The 17,793-nt window shown below is 56.1% G+C and overlaps 1 protein-coding gene across 1 annotated transcript; it reads right to left on the bottom strand.

Moving 5' to 3' along the window:
* Nucleotides 1-10,879: 10,879 nt before the first annotated feature.
* LOC112298742 (small ribosomal subunit protein uS3m) lies at nucleotides 10,880-16,938 on the bottom strand. Its single transcript, XM_053911778.2, has 4 exons — nucleotides 14,496-16,938; nucleotides 14,345-14,413; nucleotides 14,123-14,234; nucleotides 10,880-12,496 (listed from the first exon to the last, which is right to left on the bottom strand). The coding sequence occupies exons 1-4, from the start codon at nucleotides 14,754-14,756 to the stop codon at nucleotides 12,213-12,215; spliced, it is 726 nt and encodes a 241-aa protein (XP_053767753.1). The 5' UTR covers nucleotides 14,757-16,938; the 3' UTR covers nucleotides 10,880-12,212.
* Nucleotides 16,939-17,793: the final 855 nt, after the last annotated feature.

Raw genomic sequence — 17,793 nt, 5'->3', positions numbered from 1 at the left:
CCCCTCCTGCCCACCTGCCAGTGGCTGGCAGCCACCATCCTTGTTTGGAAGTGGAGGCTCCAAGGAGTGACTGCAGCCTGAAATCTGATGGATTCTGAGTCTCTTGCCCTTGCCCCCAAGCTGGTTGTGTAATGGAGAGGATGGTCCTTCTAAGTGGGGCTCCTCATCTGCTCTCGGTGGCACTGGGTGGACGAGCCAAACCTGCCTCTGATCCCCACCGCGTGTCTGTCTGCAGAGCGTGGCCATGTACAGCCTGCTGGTTCAAGGTGACGGCCTCCAAGGTGACGAGTTAAGTTCTGCAGTGACAGCTAGACTCACACTCACTGACAGCAACAGCCACCCTCCCCCATCTCCAGGCTGACCGCGTCCAGCAGAGGCCAGCGCACATCCCGTGAAATGTGTTCTCGTGAACTGTGTTGAGCCACAATGTCACCCAGGCCCGTGGTCCTCATCCAGGTGGCTCGTTAGAACCCTCTGGGCCTCCCTGGGACACACCGACCGACCCTCTGTCCCAGGGCAAGGGCAGCTGTCTGGCCTGGGCAGTGACTCGAACAGGGAAACAAGGGCAGCGGGCAGAGTCCACGACAAAGTCCGGATGCGGTTGCTCTGGGGTCGGGTGAGGGGCTCTGACTCCTACCACACGTTCCCAGCACAGTGGTGTTGGGGACGGGCACAGGCATCCTTCCTGTGACGGTCCAGCCGCCGTGACGTGCGGGCCTCCCTGTGGCGGGTGCTTGTCCCGACAGCAGCCAGACCAGCCAAGTCCTCAGGTCTCTGCTCAGGGCCTTGGCTGATGAGGAAGAACCGTCAGTTCCAGGTTACTGAGCAGCGTGTGCTGCGCGTTTCACCTGCATGGACTCAAATCTACGAGGCAGAAACGCCTGCAGCCACAGGCCCGGAAACGTCCGCGAGATAGTTCAAGAGCACGACTGGCCAGTGGCTCCGGCACACGGTCCAGGCCCAGAGGCCCGGCTGCCAGGCAGCCCGGCAGCAGCACCAGGCACACAGCTTCGGCTGTCCTTCCGCTCAGTCTTCCTGGGCCTGTGTTTTGTCCTCCTGGTAGCCAGGGGCTCCTGCACTTCCAGCATCACACTCGTCCAGTCCCAGAGACCGGGAGGGAGGAGGACGGGAGCCAGTGTCTTTTGAATTGGGAGGCTGCTACTGCTGGGCTTGTTAGAGTTGGGAAGCCCTCCCCTCTCTGGATGGAGCCACCGTTTGTGTCCTTTGATCCCAAGACAGAGACGCCAGGACACAGAGAACGGCAGGGGGTTGTGCCCTTATTCCCAGTGACGGAAATGTGCAGGCACATCTGGTCCTGAGCAGTAAACCCAGCACTGCCCCCAAGGTGATGGGCGGATGTCTGGGTCTCACCTGGGGCTGTCGGGCATTCCAGCTGGGCCCTACCGAAGATTGCACAGGCCTGACTCAGGATGGAGAAATTTGCTCCCCTTGGAAACACAGTCAGAGGGGCTGTGACAGGGAGGTGGGGGGGGGGAGGAACTGGCAGCAGGAGACAGTCCAGGCCTGACTTCTGGCTCTGCTCCCAGCCCTGCAGGGCTGAGGGCCACAGGCAGGGCCTGAGGGTCTACGGTCTTGGCAGCTGCTGCCTCCTCCTCCTGCCAGAGGTGCACCTGGGACCAGGGCTGCCAGGTGTTCGGCCCCTGCTGGCAGGATCGGTGCTCCATGTCTGACGGGACTCTGGGTCTTGGGGTGGATGAAGCTGACTGTCAGCTAGGAGCCTGTGAGGAGCCACCCAGCCCCTGACCCCCGGCTCCCAGCCCTGCCCCTGCCAACACCCCTGACTGTGGATTATCTCCGCCAAGCATCTCACTTGGGTGTCTTGGTATTTTGTTTTTTTTCTCTGTAAGCATCATTTGTATAACTCTAAATGCCCAAGGTTATAGTTTCAGACTAGAAAGAGCAAAAAATAAATAAATAACACACATTGAAAAAAATTAACCATATTGTGCCATAAAGCAAGTTCCAACAAATTTCCATTGAATGAAATTATATAAGGTATGATACTTGCTCTCAATGCTAATAACATAATCTAGAAATCAGAAACAGAAGGTAACTAGAAACTCCTTTTATTTAGATGTTATAAAGTACACTTCTAAATAACCCCCCAAAACAAATCACCATTGGAGCCAGAAGTAACTTAAACTGAGTGATAATAAAAATACTGCGTATAATAAAAATACTGCGTACCAAGGCCAGATCATTCGGGTTCCACAAACGATCAAGGTCAGTGGTTGTCAAGCACAAGTGGTTTTGCCCCCGGGGGGACATTAGGGGAAGCAGGGACACAACTCAGATTGTCATGAGGGCGGAGGGGAGGGAGGGTGTTGCTGGCCAGCAGAGAATAGAGGTCATGGATGCTGATAAGCACCTACAATGCAGAAAAACCTCTTTCTGCATTGGAGAAAGACTTTTGTGGCCAAAAGGTCGGTAGTACCATCACCTGGAAGACCCAACTTAGGGGAGCTAGGGGGCTTCCCCTCCTCTGTTCTTGTCCTGCTCGAAAGAATGGGCTCAGGCAAGGGACAACAAGCACAGTGAAAGGGAGGTAGCAGGGTCATTTGTGAAATGCACTGGACAGGAACCTGCGCTCCTGCACCCAGCTAGTCTGAGTGCCCGGCCTGCTGGGGTTTGCACAGACAGCATGCAGACTGAGGCCTAAAGAACATGAAAGCATGCTTGCAGCAAGCCTGCAGGCTTCCTCTGCCAGCCCTTCTCCCGACCTTGGGATTAACATACATTTTCAAAGGCTTCCTTTCCCAGATGGAGAAAACAGTACACAGACTTTCAAAGGCTCCCCTCCAGCTGCTGGTCTCTCTTGTGATCTCTGAAAATCTTACCTGACCCCACTGAGGACTGCTGAATTACTGGGTGGGACATGTCCCCGTGTGCCCATCCCCTGCCCCGCCTTGGTATGCTACCTCTCCTGCTTAGCAGTGCTGAGAATGAGAAGCCCTGCTCTGTGTGGAACTCAATGAAGAGCCACCAGGACTCTTGGAAACCACACGTCACTTCGCTCCCTAGATCTGAAATGCCTCTCTCTTTGCACGGACAGCATGCAGACTGAGGTCTAAAGAACAACAACGACAAAAGCTCGCCATCTTGCAAAGATTGGCGAGTGTCTTAGGCTGACAAGACACCCTCAAAAAGTCAGGAAGCAGAAAAGATCTGACACCTTAGGAGACAGAACCACACTGTGATACGCCACAGCGCACATCCGAGGGTCACTGTTTCTTTTCATTGCCCGTACATCACTCGTTAATAGCTGTTAATAGCTGTTCTGCAGTGTAACTAAGAATCAACAATCTTAGCCTTTTAGTTCCCAGAATTCACCACCTAAATTTCCCTGTTGAAAATGTGGACACGGGCCGTACTGTAAGTTCCTTAGATTACCCACAAGGGGCACACCCTCGCTTACAGGACACTTCTGATTGCGGAGCACTGGAGCACCACGCATCCAGGCCCTGGCTCATTGAGAACGCTGAGAACGCCGTTACTACTTCATTTAGTCACTAATGAACTTACAACTAACAAAAAGAATTTTTCTAACTCTTCACATTATCTTACTTCTTCATGTTTTCTTCCAAGCTTTAGCTAATTTAAGTTATATGTAACTAAAATAATGTGATTATTATTATACCTCACCACAGCATCATCCACAGCAGCCAAGGCGCAGACACAGCCCCGTGCCCGCGGCGAAGGAGTGGACACGGGGTGTGCGCTGTGCGTGTGGTTGTGAGGCGGCGGTTCTGGAGGAAACCCTGCCGTTTGTAGCAGCGGGGACAGTCGGGGACAGCCGAGGACGGCCCTCGACGGTGGTGCGCTAAGTGAGATGAGCCGGAGGAAGACATACTGCTTGACCTCGATCTCACTCACGTGTGGAAGCTGAAAACACGGGCCCACAGGGACAGAAAGGAGACGAGGTTGCCGGGGGCGGGGGCAGGGGAGAGGGCGGCCCGCGGCTGGGACAGATGTGCAGTTACAGGTGACTTCTGTGTGGTGACGTAGTTAACAACCCCGGGAGCTCCCTGGAAGGTCACTAAGGGAGTAGATCTTAAATGCTGTCACCACAGAAAAATGGTGACGGTGGGAGGTGACAGGTGCTCAGGGCCCTGCTGTGGCATCGTTTCGCAGCACTTCTGCCTGTCAGATCGTCACATGGCCCACGGTGGCCCACACAGTGCTGCCTGTCAGTCCTGTCTCGGTAAAGCTGGGACAGGAGAGGCGGGAGGGTCAGGGTCAGGGAAGGGGTGGGGGGAGCAGGGTCCAGGGCCACGCGAGCCCGGGAGACCCCATCCACCCTCCGACACAGAGCCACGGGCACTCGATTTCTGTCGTTTGAGTCCCCTGGTTGGTGGCAATTTGTGACAGCAGCCACAGACACTGGTGCCCACACCACCTGGTGCACTCACCCAGACCCCGGGGTGAAGCCAGTTAAGTTCCCCACGGCGGAAAGACCAGGAGAGAATTTAAATACTGTGGCTGCACAGGCTGAACAGAGTCGTGGCCTGGAGAGCGATGGAGGTGGCGGGTCCCCTGTCCACCCCGAGAAAACGAGCAGGGCCGGAGCTGCTCATGCAGGGCACACTGGCGGGCGGCCGAGCGGTCTGGACACCGAGACCGGCGCCGAGGCGGCCGTGGTCCTGGGTCCTGATGCCCCTCGCCCGCTGGACCATGCTCTGTGCCCAGTAAGGCCCATCCATCACACGTGAGCTGGCAGGGCCCACAGTCCGGGTGCAGCGGGCCGGAGTGCATTTCAGGAAGTCCATTAGCCGGGAATTGCTCCTGGGCGCAGAGGGAAGGAGGGACGACGTTGCCAAAACTCAGAAGGACTTGGAAGACACACAGCACTGTCAGCCCACTGGGCCAACTAGCACTCACAGAACATTCACCCAGAACTGCAGAACACACACACTTTTGAAGCACACAAGGAACATTTCCCAAGACTAAAAACGCTTCAAAAAGGCAGTCGGGATAGACTGTAGGAGCAGGGGGTGAGTCAGGGGAGAGCAGCGGGGAAATTGGGACAACTCTAATAGAGCAACGATTACAAAACAAAGTATCAAATGGCCAGTAGGCCCATGAAAGGGTTTTGCTGTCAGGAGTCCCTAAGGAAATGAGGATTACCAGGTCGTAGGTGCAGAGACAAGGCCAGGCAGCGCTGACGTGCAGGAAGGGGTCAGGGACAAGAGCCGCCCGCCGTCAGGGGCGGTGGCCCCACGCCGTGTCCGACACAGAGTCACGTCCGTGTGCTTATCGAATAGTGGTTCCAGATGCAGCCCAAGAAAGAGAAGCGGAACGGCTTGTTCGCTCAGTCTCTGGCGGTGTCGCGGCTGGACCAGGCTCCTTTCAAAGCTGAACAGACGTTAGCAGAAGTGCAGAGACTCACACCACCAGGGCCGAGGAGGGAGGGACAGTGAACAGAGAGACCGGGGCGTGACGTGGGACCGGGGTCACTTTAAAGCTCGAGAGGCCCAGTCTCAGCCTCACTGACGAGCAACGTTCCAGTGGGTTGAACCCCAGCTATTTGAACAGCCGAATGGGGTTTCCGCTCCTTCAATCCGATCTCAAGCTACACCTCTGAAGACTGAGATGAACGAACCACCAAGTCATCCTGTTAATATAACATAACATAACATAACAATATAACAACTGCAGAACGTCAATGTAAGAGCGTATCTCACGCCGAGTGTGCAGATCCCACGTCGAAGTCCGTGAGGCACCGGCAGGTTTTCCGTGGTCTTGCTCTGTCTGTCCTGAGTTGTGTTAACACGACACTGCAGGACGCGAGGACAACCACGCCCTGAGTGACGATTCCACATTAACTGTGCCCATCGGCGTTAAGAACAAAAGCTGTTGAGTAATAGCTCAGCTCCCAGCTTCGTCCCATTTCATTCACCGAGTGCCCAGGGCAGCACCTCGGACCCTCGATCAGCACGAAAGTAAGATGCTCAGGCAGCCGGGCAGCTGAGAGACAATGGAAACCTCCAGCCGTCCGCCTGCGGCAGAAAGTAAGCTCTGTCTTGCTTCCTGCATTTCAGAGTGATTCTTCCGGCCTCCCGCTCTGCCAGAGAACCACTCAGACAAGCTCTGAGAGTACCTCCCGCCTGTGGTCATCAGTCCCGGCACAACCTCAGGCGAAGGCCACCAAGGGTGTGGGGGTGCAGGGCCACTTCCAGTGACAACGGCAGCAGGAAGGAAGGGTGCTCAGAGTCCTCAGAAGACAAACGAACCGAAGTTACACTCCCCTCGCACACGCAAGGCTTCCTGGACACGTAGAAATGACTTTCCCATCTTTGACCCTTCGAGTCTTCATATCTTCATTTTAGTTGCATCAGAGAGATTCCATCAAGGAAGAAACCACGATCGCCAGGGCTCAGACTTCCCATCGGGACGGAGGCGTCAGTAAACACGCTTCGTCTCCTCGCACAACTACGGACACAACCAGGCCTCAGAGCGAACAGCACCCAGATCCGTCAGAAAATCGAGCCGTGTGGGAGTCCAGCGGCCAAGGGTCTGAAGAAGCCACACCATCGGGACCGGTAGGAGGGGTGGAGACCCGGTGTGGTGTGGTGAGGTGGCGGAACGCGCGGTCCCACATTCACGTGTGGTGGACAAAGATCGGGAGGGGCACCTCAGGATCGAAGGATCCCAGCCCCCGACCAGACCGCACAGCCCAGGGTTCCAGCGCCAGGAAGATAAGGCCCCGTAACTTCTGGCTGTAAAAACCCGTGGGGGGTGGGGCAGCAGAAGAAACTGCCCGATCTTCAGGAGACTCCACTTAAAGGACCCGCACGGACTTGGGACTTACACATACCCACCCACTCTGGCATTCGGCACCCGGGCAACAGCTGGACGACCGCAAGTCACACATGGGAAGTGGGTGACGTGACTGCACACAGGGCCAGTGCCGGGCAAACCTCCAGAAGCCAGGCAGCGGCACTGTCCCCTCTCCAAGCTGTCCCCTCACAGAAGCCAGGAAGCGGTGAAGCGGGCTGCCCTGCCCTGGAGACAACCTAAGGCTCTGCCCCACACAATTTGCAGGTGCCTTTGGTCCACGCTACTAAGACAGGAGGCCAAAGCAGCTCCACCTAGTACACAGACGCAAACACAGGGAGGCTGCCAAGTTGAGAAGACAAAGAAATGTGGCCCAAATGAAAGAATGGAACCAAACCCCAGAAAAATAATTAAACGAAACAGAGACAGCCAGCCTATCAGATGCAGAGTTCAAAACACTGGTGATCAGGATGCTCGAAGAACTCACTGAGTATGGCAACAACGTAAAGGAAGAAATGGAGTTTACACAAAGTGAAATAAACATCTACAGGGAACCATCCATGGAGGGGAGGAAGCCGGGATTCAAACCAAGGATTTGGAACACAGGAAGGAAAAAGCATTCAGTCAGAACACAGCCTAGTGGGTGTGTTTGGACACCAGTTGCCAGGCAGATGGGGAGCAGACCAGTCGGGCCTAGTGGAGGGGCGGGACCAGAACACAGGCGCGCCCACGGCAGAGCCTCGGACAGCCGCAGCCAGCCAGAGACGGACGCCTGGCCAGGAGGCAGGTCGTGGGTCAGCCAAAGCCAGAGAAAGCAAGGGCGTCTGCAGAGTCGCCCTGCTTGGGGCATCAGGTGGTGGCCCTGCCAGAAACTGAGAGCAAGCCTCAGGGAGCGGAGGACAAGTCAGGGAGGAACCCTGAAACAACTGGCTTCGGGGACTACCAAAAAGGGGGGAATTTTAAACGCCAAGTGGCTGAACTGCCTTTAATTCGGAAATGTAAATTTTCTGTTACCAAGTAACTGGAGACACTGAGAACTAAGTGTCACTCACACCCTCACTTCCCTGACGTGACCGGGTGACAACTCAGGCGACCGCCTCTGCGTGTAGAGGCCACCGTGGTGTGGTCCTGCCCTGCTGCCAGACCCTGCTGCCCCCAGGACGCCCCTGCCAGTCCAGACACACCCTGGAGCAGTGGTGGCGAGTGGGGTGCATGAGGGGCTAGGACTGCCAGGGGTGGGGAAAGAAGCACTGGGCTCTGGCCCTTCAGCTCACAGGTGGAGAAACTGAGGCCCAGAGAGGGAAAGGACTGGCCTACAGCTACAAAACCCCGCCTAGAGCTTTTCTCCCCAATTCCGGAATGCAGCTCCCGGGGTCCAGGCCCCCAGGACGGACAGCCTTGACCCCACTCTCGAAATGCCAGGTCACCCCTGTGCCTGTCCCACTGCCCTCCCCGGGAGTGGCTGTGACCCGGCCCTCGGCTCCCACCCGCGGCTTCTCCAGCTGGAAACGGGCCGTGATGGAAGCTGTCCAGGCACCGTGCGAGGACAGCTGCTCCGCCGGGCCTCCACCACTCCCGTTCCACCTCAACGTCCACCCCGAGCACGACCCGCAGTGCCCCCGGGAGTGGCTCCTGTACTCACCGTTCTCCCTCAAGAATCCCCAGCTGGTCACCCAGCAGGACTGGGACACTCGGGGTGGGCCTGCTGAGAACTGGGGCAGGCAGCTGGTCCAAGGAGGGAGCCGCAGACAACGGGAGGGGTGATCTTCAAGACATCGATGTCGTTGGCCTCCAAGATGGGCGAGTAGCTCTCGTGAAGGATGATTTTCTCAACAAATCTCTCCTGGAGAGGCGGCTTCACTGGCTGGTTGCTGCCGTACTCAATCTCCCTTGCTCCGAAAACCAGTCTCCAGTCATGGGCTTTTCTGTGGGCACAGGGGGAGCCAGGCCGTCCTCCCCGTGCACAGCTGTGGACGCAACCCTCAGAGCCTCCCCCAGCAGGGGTCAGGGTCTGCGTGCTCACAGTCTCGTTGCCTCCAGGCCCAGAGCCCCAGGGACACTCTGCAGAGACCCCAGGAGAATATCCCTGACCAGAGGCCTTCAGAAGAGCCCCCTCCCCATGTTCCCACATGTACTTTTTAGCCTGAAGCGGTGAGCAGTGCTGAGCACCCACTGGGCATTCAGCAAGGAGCCCCCGCAGCTGTGGTACTGCCAGCTGTCGGGGTTGGTGAGGACCTGCAGGCCCCGTGCGCAGCAGCCTGGCCTTGGACGGCGCACGGGCTCCCTCGCAGGGTCTGCCTGAACGGGGGCCCCCAGGGGCCGCTGAGGAGAGACCGCGGGCACCAATCAGACCGAGAGCAGGCACAGCCTGTCCTCGCGCCTCAGTGGAGGGCAGGGCTGTGGGGCTGGGGACGTGGGGGAGATCTGGGAACACGAGTGTGCACTGTGCTGTGGGGCTGTGGCTTTTGGGAGGGGTGTGACATCCCAGTCCTGTGGGTATAGTCACAGGTGGGAAAAGAGGGGCCACAGGCAGCTGGGGAGATGGTGCGGGCCTGAGAAGTGTGGGGACCCCTGGGCCGGGTGAGGCTAACGTGGAGTGCAGGGTGTCCCGGCCTGAGGTCTTCAGAACCAGTGTTGGGGTGCAGGGTTGGCCTGCATGGTGACGGAGAGAGAAGGACCACAGGCAGGTACAGGGGCCCTAGGTATAAGGAGGCAGAGGGGGAGCAAAGGTGGAAGTTCTAGGAAGAGGGGATACGGACCCCTGAGGGTTGGCCCCCAGCAGGCCTCGGGGGCACCGCAGCCCCGTAACTTTCAAGATGCTCACCAGACAGTGGTAGAGCCCGTTGCTACATCCTGGTGGCACAGGTGCCGTCAGCTGAGAAACTGTATTGTGACCTACACTCACGTTATTTCAAAGGTGAGCACTAGATGGCAGCAATGAGTGACTTTCTACGCCGACGTCCTGGAACCCAAAGGCCTCGGAGAAGAGCTGCTATCAGTGGTGCAGCTTAGGTGGCAGCGGAGGAGTGCATTCCCTGACGAGCTTCGCTGTGGCGCTACTTATAACATGCACACTAGATGGGAACAAAAAAGGGCTTTTCTCCATGACCGGCACTTGAGTATTATTCCCAAGGTGAACACGAGATGGCAGCAGAGAAGTGCTTTGTCGGTGAGAACCAGTGAGGTGTTCCTCCCCAGGTGGACTCCAGGTCACAGCAGAGAATCACTTTTCTGGACAGGCCCTCAAGTGTTATTCACTGGCTGCACACTAGGTGGCAGCACACAGAGCTGACTCCTGGCTCCACCGCCCACCAGCTGTGCCCTTTCAGGCAAATCCGTGGAAACTCAGTCTCCTCCTCAGCCAGATGGCGGAACCGACCCCTCTAGGCAGCTGGGAGGATTCAGGGAGGCGGGATGTTTAGCTCCTGCCCAACGTGCGGTCAGCCTCACTCTCCCTCCCTCTTCCCTTCTGTATCCCTTCTGACCTTCTATGGGCTGAATAAATCAAGAGTTTAGCAAATAGTGTCGTTCCAGCAGAATGCACTCTCCTACTGGCGCCCAGAGAGCCCAGCTCCCCGGGGGCACTCACTCCTGCACCGGCCTGGCTTCCTCCTCAGGGCAGCACTGACCACAGCCTCTCTCTGGTCCTCACACCCCTGCTCCTCCGCAAACTCGGGTTCCGCCTCAGCTCAGGCCAGCACCACCCCACAGCACCCCGCAGCAGCCCTCTCACTGCTCCCTCTGCTTCCTGTCCCGGCTCGTCCAATCCAACCTCCACACCGTGACCACCTGATCTTTCAAAATTAGGGATCTGATCCTGTCCGTTCCGGAGCATGAGAACTGCCGACAGCTTCCCCCACCCCAGCCTAGAGAATAGTCTCCCTCATCGGCACAGAGTTGAGACCCTTTCTCGGGCCCCACTTCTTTCTCCTGGTTTTATTTCAGACCACCCCACCCCACTCTGTCACCAGGGACCCTCGGTCAACATCAGCCTCTCTGGTGGGAGACCCGTCAGGGCTCTAACACACAGAGGCACCGGCACTGGGACTGAGCCTCGAATGCGGTAAACTGAATAAAACACACATTTTAGTTAATAATGGTGCATCAATGTTTATTAATTACTTTTCAAAAAATAGAGAAATTAATAGTCAACTAAGAAAAACCTATTGCCTCAAACTGAAAAGCTAGAGAAAATGGGTGATGTCCTATTAAAAATATGCATGAGTATGGTGCTTGTTCTCTCCGTTTTCCACGTTGTCTCCGTTCTGTTTGCATTTTTTCTGTTTTCTGTGTTCTCTGTCCTCTCCTCATCTCTCCTTTCTCCCCGTGTTCTGCATTCTCCGTTTGCTCCAATTAAGTAAGTACTGGACACGCTGGGACCTTGGCACACCACTCGTTAGGATGGGACTATGCTTTTGTAACAGCGTATGCCGAAATAAGAAGAATGCAAAAACTGTAGAACAGATATGACTCGGTGTGACTACGACATGAGAGACAAGTGACCTGACAGTCGTGGGACAAGCCGGGACTGGCCCAGAACCCCGTGACATCACACGGGGGCCAGGTCTCTGCGACAACTGCCATCTCCCCCAGTCGCAGCTGTGCTCCCTTCAGAGAAAAGGGAGGAACGTGGTTTAGAGCAGCCTGTGGCAGACGGGTTGGAGGCTCCTCAGAAAGCAAAACTGGGTCCACCGTGGGACCCGGCCAGTCCTCCTCGGGGGTCCGCCCGGAAGAAGTGGAATCAGCAGCACAGACACACACGCACACCTGCGAGTCCGTGTCAGCGTTATTCACAGCGGCCCGGACACGGGAGCGGCCTTCGTGCCCATCAGGGCGTGGACTGACACGTGGCGCACACACGACAGAATGTCCCTCAGCCACGATAAAGGACGTCCTTCCACCTGGGACGTGGATAAACCGAGGACGGCACGGTAAGTGGAATGAGCCCAACCCAGAATGAGACTCTGCGCGGTCCCGCTTTCACGCGGCGCCGACAGCAGCCGACAGAGCAGCAGAGCAGAGCGCTGGCCACCCGGGGCAGGAGGAGGGGAGTGGGAGGCGCTGGTCCAGGATTAAAGTTTCAGTTATGCACGACGAACGAGTACCAGAGACCCGGGTGAAAGCCATGTGACTGCAGCCAGTAACACCTTCCACACACCTGAAAGCTGCGACGGCAGCCGTGGTAAGTGGCCCCTTCCCGGGGCCCCAGCGCCCCCAGGGAAACCCTGAGTTCTTCTACCTAAAGGGTAAAGGCGGACCGAGGAGCCGGACAACAGGGACAGTCCGCTACTCCACAGCAGCACTGAAAGTGGAGTCTGGGGACTCTGCAGGGCTGTGTTTCCCCATTTCCACCTCCCCCCTTCCCACACGTCTCTGTGCTTTGCACGCTAGAGCTTGATGCAAAAAAGGTGAGCGTCCTAGATGTACTTATACACAGCCTTCGAGGGCACCGTCTGGAGGTGCACACGCACGGGACACTTGTAGAAGTGGGACAGCAGGGTCTCGCTGTAGCCCACGAGGAAGTAGAACTTGTGTGCAGGCAGCTGCCTCAGGACCAGCGCGCAGATCTCCACCTGGTTAGCCCGGCGCTTCAGGACGAGCTGGTCGGCCAGGCAGCCGGGGAAGGTGCCCAGCATAAACTTGCGAAGGAAAACATCCTCCACCGTGCGCTCTGCAGCGTGGTCCTGCCCATCCAGGTTACCTGAACAGAGAAGGGCACCACGGAATCGGCCAGAGTTGCAGAGGTAACACCCGATAACAGCACAGGGCACCCAGTTCCACCCCAACCCTGCCTCTTCTCTTCTGTAAGTGGAATAAGAGCAACGCTTTAAAATTCAAAGTGCATCATTTCATCAAACTCCCCAACTAGGTACTGTCGCCCTCTCCTTGTTTTACAAAGGGAAAGCATGAGGCCTTGGCCAGGACACAGAACTCAGATGACCTCACTCCCTCACTCCCTTTCCCACTCTGTCTTGTCTGCCTTAGCACACTGGTCACCCCGCAGGCTGGAGACGAGGCCACCAGCTCCTTCGAGGTTTGGGGCATGAGCTCTCTCACCAGCCAGGGCCATGGCCTCACCCAGTGAATTCCCAGTGGGGACCCTGCACCCGCTGCACCCCTCAGAGTTTCCGCTGGGCCTCCACACCCACCTCCAACCTCAGAACCAGACTCTGGGGAGGGTGAAGGGACAAGAGCCTTTAAACAATTCCTCTACGTAGGGGCGCAGCAAACATCCAAGCTGAAAACTCTCACACTGAGCAAGACGCAGGTGACTGTGGTTAATTCACAGGAGCCCTGTTCCACGGCAACGCCACTGTGAGCAACCGAGGAGCAAACCCTCAGCCACAGCGCCTGCGGGAACACAGGGTCACGAGCCTTTGGTCGCACTACTGTTGCCGACAGATCAACACGGGGTGTACCCCGTCGTGTGTGTCTCCATCTAAAGACGCCTTGTCTACTGCACGGCCGGTTACCACTGAAGTCTCCCAGCCACACCAGGGCTCGGGCCTGGGGGCAGCCAACCCGACCTGCGCGTTTTCTCTGTAGAGTCTGCCGTCATGGCCTCCTCACCCTCAGGACCCTAGACCAGCAGGTCAGCGTCCCCGGCCGTTTTACGGCAGCGGAGTCACCGACCAAACTGCGAAAACGTGGCACTGAGAAACCTCGGGAAGCGCTGAAACAAGAGGGCAGAGCCCGGGATGAGACCTGACTCGGGGTGGTGAGCGGTCACACTAAACGGGTGATGTTTTACAGGACTGTGCACTGAGGCCTGTGTACCTTCACTAACCCACGTCACCCCAATAAGCTCAATTTAAAAATTTAAAGACTAAATAACCTTTTTCTTAAAAAAGAGCACAGAGCCCTGTTCAACCTCAGCTGGGAAGGTGCCTGTGTCTGAGAAACCGAGCAAGTGTCAAGAGTAGGCACTTTCACAAACACAGAAGACAGAAAAATCCCTGCCTCCACGGGAACTGCAGTGTGCACAGCGCACTGTCGCGCGTGTCCCCGCCGCTTCTGCGGGCTCTGAGCCACTCGACGTCTCTATCAATCACAGGTGACGGACAGCAAAGCAAAAGCAACTTCCGTTTCGAATCAATGCACAGAACTTCCAAGGAGGCTGAACGCGGTCCTCGCTCCTCGCGCAAAGAGCCAGCTCTGGATCCTCCAAACCCAGGTCAAAACTCCTGACCTGTCTGCCTGGTCACTTCTCTGCACCTGTGGAACTGAATTCGGATTCGGACACCGACTACCGATGGGAATGAACCTCGGACACCTCATATCGTGTCGGGGTTGAACAGTAATAGCCGAGAGTCTGGGGTCCCCTCACCTGTGTGCAGCGACAGCCACCCCTTGCGGTGGGCGATGTGGTGAGGCGCGTGCGCCTCTTCGTAGGTCACCGGCTTGTCCCCTTTTCCCACTCGGACCCGAGCCGCCCGATTCTAGGAGCAAAGAGCGGCCGTAAGTACGCACGTCCGACCTAGGCGGCGAGATGTGCCGTAACCCCGCCCCCGGCCCCTCGTCCCTAGCACCCCAGCCTCGGACGGCTCACCTTGGCGCACGCGGCGGAGATGTGCAGGGCGCGCCAGGCACAGGGCAGCACGCGGCTCCAGGAAAGCACCTGTGTGTGGACGGGAGAGCGTGACCCAGAGACCGGGGCAGCCACCCCCAACCCGCCTGGCCCCCGCGCGCCGCCCACTCACCCGTGGCCCCAGCCCCGGGCTGCACAAGAGGGCTGCCATCTTGGGCTGGGCGCAGCCCGTGACGTACCGGCTCGCTGCAGGGCGAAGGTCAGCGACAGGAAGCCGCACCGCAGACGAGCCCAAATCGAAGCCGGAGCGGGAGTGCGAGTCGCTCGGCGGGGGATAGGCCTCGGGGCGGGGCCTCAGGGCTGGGAGCATCCGCGTAGCCGGGGCAGCACCCGAGACCCTTATTTCTGCACTTCTCCCTCCCGGCCCCGTCATTGTTTGTTGGCTCCGGGGTTCGGACCCGGAGGTTGGAGGATGCTGAGCATCCTCAAAGTGAGGTTTCACCCTAAGGCTCACACTGGTGTCCTGATGAGGACAACGGGGCTCACGCCTCCCCTTGGAGCGTTTTCTCAAGTTCCACAAATGAGGGTGCTTGAGTTGTCTCAAAGTTATTATTATTACAATGTGGGTTATATTTATTGAAGTCCTCACAACACACAAACAAGGCCACAAAAATTCAACCAGATGCCATTTTTGTTAAAAAAAAAAATCATATGCTTATGTACACATAATACGAAATATAGTATTTCAAAAATTAGTGGTTTATCTTTGGAAAGTGTGATCACGTGTAACTTCTTTTGGTTTATCTGTATTTTATATAATGAACGTAAATTTCTGAAAACTCGGCTTTTTAAACAATCTTTTTTTAAATTTTTCAACTAGTTTACTTTCAGGAGTATTTTCAAATAGTATTATTTATTTACTTTTTTAAAGGTTTTATTTATTTTTAGAGGACGGGAAAGGAAGGAAGAGGAAACAGCAATGTGTTGTTGCCTCTGAAGCACCCCCAACTGGGGACCTGGCCCACAACCCAGGCCTGTGCCCCGGCTGGGAATCAAACCAGCGACCTTTTAGTTTGCCGGCCGGCACTCAATCCATTGAGCCACACCAGCCACGGATCTCTTTGCTTTTCTACCTTGGCCGTGTATTCACAGGCTTCTTAAAAAAAAAAAAAAAATCCTCGGGACACATCCCCTCTGAGTCTTTCCATAATGGCAGTGATGAAACTCACTCAAAAGTACACTTTAATGGTGTTCTCTTTGGTATATGCTCTGGTTTTCAGATCTGAAAGGAACTGAAAATACAGAAATATCTTTTTTCTGTTGGGATAAGGCAACTGCACCGAGGAAAAATAAACTTAATGAAAGTAACGCGTATCAGAATAAAGTCTCGTAATATGGGAAAGTAAGCGTCAATGGGCTACAGACAAGTGGAGGCTGAAGTGGTAGGACAGAGGATGGTCCAACAGTTAATGCCACAAAGACACTTAGAGCTGGGGAAAAATGCTTTAAAAATGTAAAAATGGGCCCTGGCTGCTGTGGCTCAGTGGATTGAGCACCAGCCCTGGAACCAAAAGGTCGTGGTTTGATTCCTAGTCAGGGCACACGCCTGGGTTGCGGGCCAGGTCCCCAGTAGGGGACGTGTGGGAGGCAGCTGATGGATGTTTCACGCATTGATGGTTCTCTCTCTTTCTCCCTCCCTTCCCCTCTTTCTAAAAATTAAATATTTTTTAATGATGTAAAAATGTGACATTAGAAGAGGTTATGTGATTAACCTAAAGATACAGGTTAATAATGGGGGAGAATGGACAGGTAACTGCTCAAAATACAAATAATGAAGGGGGTGCACAGCAATACCAGAAAACGTGCAACCAGAAGAAACGGCAGGGTGCTATCGCATGGAGAGAAGCTCCTAAGGGAAGTAAAGCCAGCACCTGGAAAAGCAATGTAGAAAGGAGTAATATTTGAATAGGTCCCATTCTGAGTGCAGAACAGAACGTAAGGCGTTAAGGAGAGCTTCCTGGACTTTTTAGAGGTTCCACTTCGACCAAACATTTCCCCCTAAATCACTCGTACAGACTTATCCTTGATCTGGATGAGGCCTCTTGAGACCTATCTCCCAGGATCCCCACGGCCCCTTGCCTGGCCTGAAAGTAGTTTCAGAAAGTTGGAATCTTGCTCATGAGAAAAGAAAATACACAACAAAGTCAATACTCTCATCACTTAAATTTAGTACTGTGAAAATTTTAAAGCGCTAGCACTATCAGTTTATAAGGCATATAATCGGAGTCTCCAGACTCCCTGACTGGGTCCTCAAACAACAGAAAAGATAAGATACAACACTGGGGAACGGGGTCACGGGCTGCAAGCACAGCAGGCAACCCCGGCTCAGTTCGGACTCCCCTGAACCGAGGCCCCTCCACCTCCGTCCGTCCCCTCCCCGCGCTGGGGCCCGCTCCCCTCCAGGCTGCAGCTCGCGCCGCCTTTCCGGCCAGCACTTATCTCACGCGACCCCGGGTCACAGCCAGACCCTCCCCGCGACCCGGAACAGCCTGGCGGATCCCTGGCGGTGGAATGGGGTCAGCGCGCCCGCAATACACAACGACAAACTACGACCCCCAGGAAGCCTCGGACCACTTCCGCTTCCGTTCTTAGCCAGTTCCTTTTCCCAGAAGTCCCCGGGGAAATCTCCGCCGCTGGGGACCCCTGTCGCGTTGCCGAACTCAGGGGGCGGGGCTGGAGGTCTCTTAGCCAATCGGAGCCACGCCCCGGAGTCTCCATGGAAACCGCCGCCGCCGGCTAGTAGGCCTTCAGCTAGCCGTTTGCGCTAAGCGGGCCTGAGCCCGGCGGTGCGCGGGGAAGAAAGACAGTGTAAGAGATTTATTTACAGACAGCAGAGGACTCTGTGGTCCTTTTTTAGATACTCCTGCTCCCGCAGTGAGGCCCTGACCGATGAGGGACTTCGCTGCTGCGTGATGCAGGCCCCTCCCCAGCAGTTGCGCCGAGCCACGGGCAGCAAGGAAGACCCACCTCCCTGTGGAAAAGGGTGTCAAGCGTGGATCTCTATCTTGCACCGGCGCTGGTCTGACACGAGCCCTTTTGCAGAGCTGCTTCCCACCCCCCGGCACAGCAGTGCTGCAGCGCCGAGGGCCTTGTTAGTGAATGCGTGGACCATTAAGTGAGCTTCACTGGGAGGTAGAAAAGGGGTTTGAATGGAGGAAAAGAGGGTCTTCGCGGAGGGCAGGCGGGGTTTCGTGTACAAAGATTTGATTCCTGAGGAAGCAGTTGGATGGCCTGTGTGGCTGGGCAGGGGCAGGGGCCAAGAGCAGAGATTTGTCCAGTGCAGAGGTTGGAGTTCAGGACTCGGGAGTGGGACACAGGCTCCCAAGGTTGAAGCTGGCCAGGTCTCCAATCCCAGGTCCCGGACATCAACTCATTTACTCATCACTCATGTTACTGAACACCCACCACAT

Source organism: Desmodus rotundus, chromosome 9, assembly GCF_022682495.2.
Source record: "Desmodus rotundus isolate HL8 chromosome 9, HLdesRot8A.1, whole genome shotgun sequence".
Lineage (NCBI taxonomy): Eukaryota > Metazoa > Chordata > Mammalia > Chiroptera > Phyllostomidae > Desmodus > Desmodus rotundus.
The sequence above is the reverse complement of the archived record's forward strand: the minus strand, read 5'-3'. Positions and strand labels throughout refer to the sequence as shown.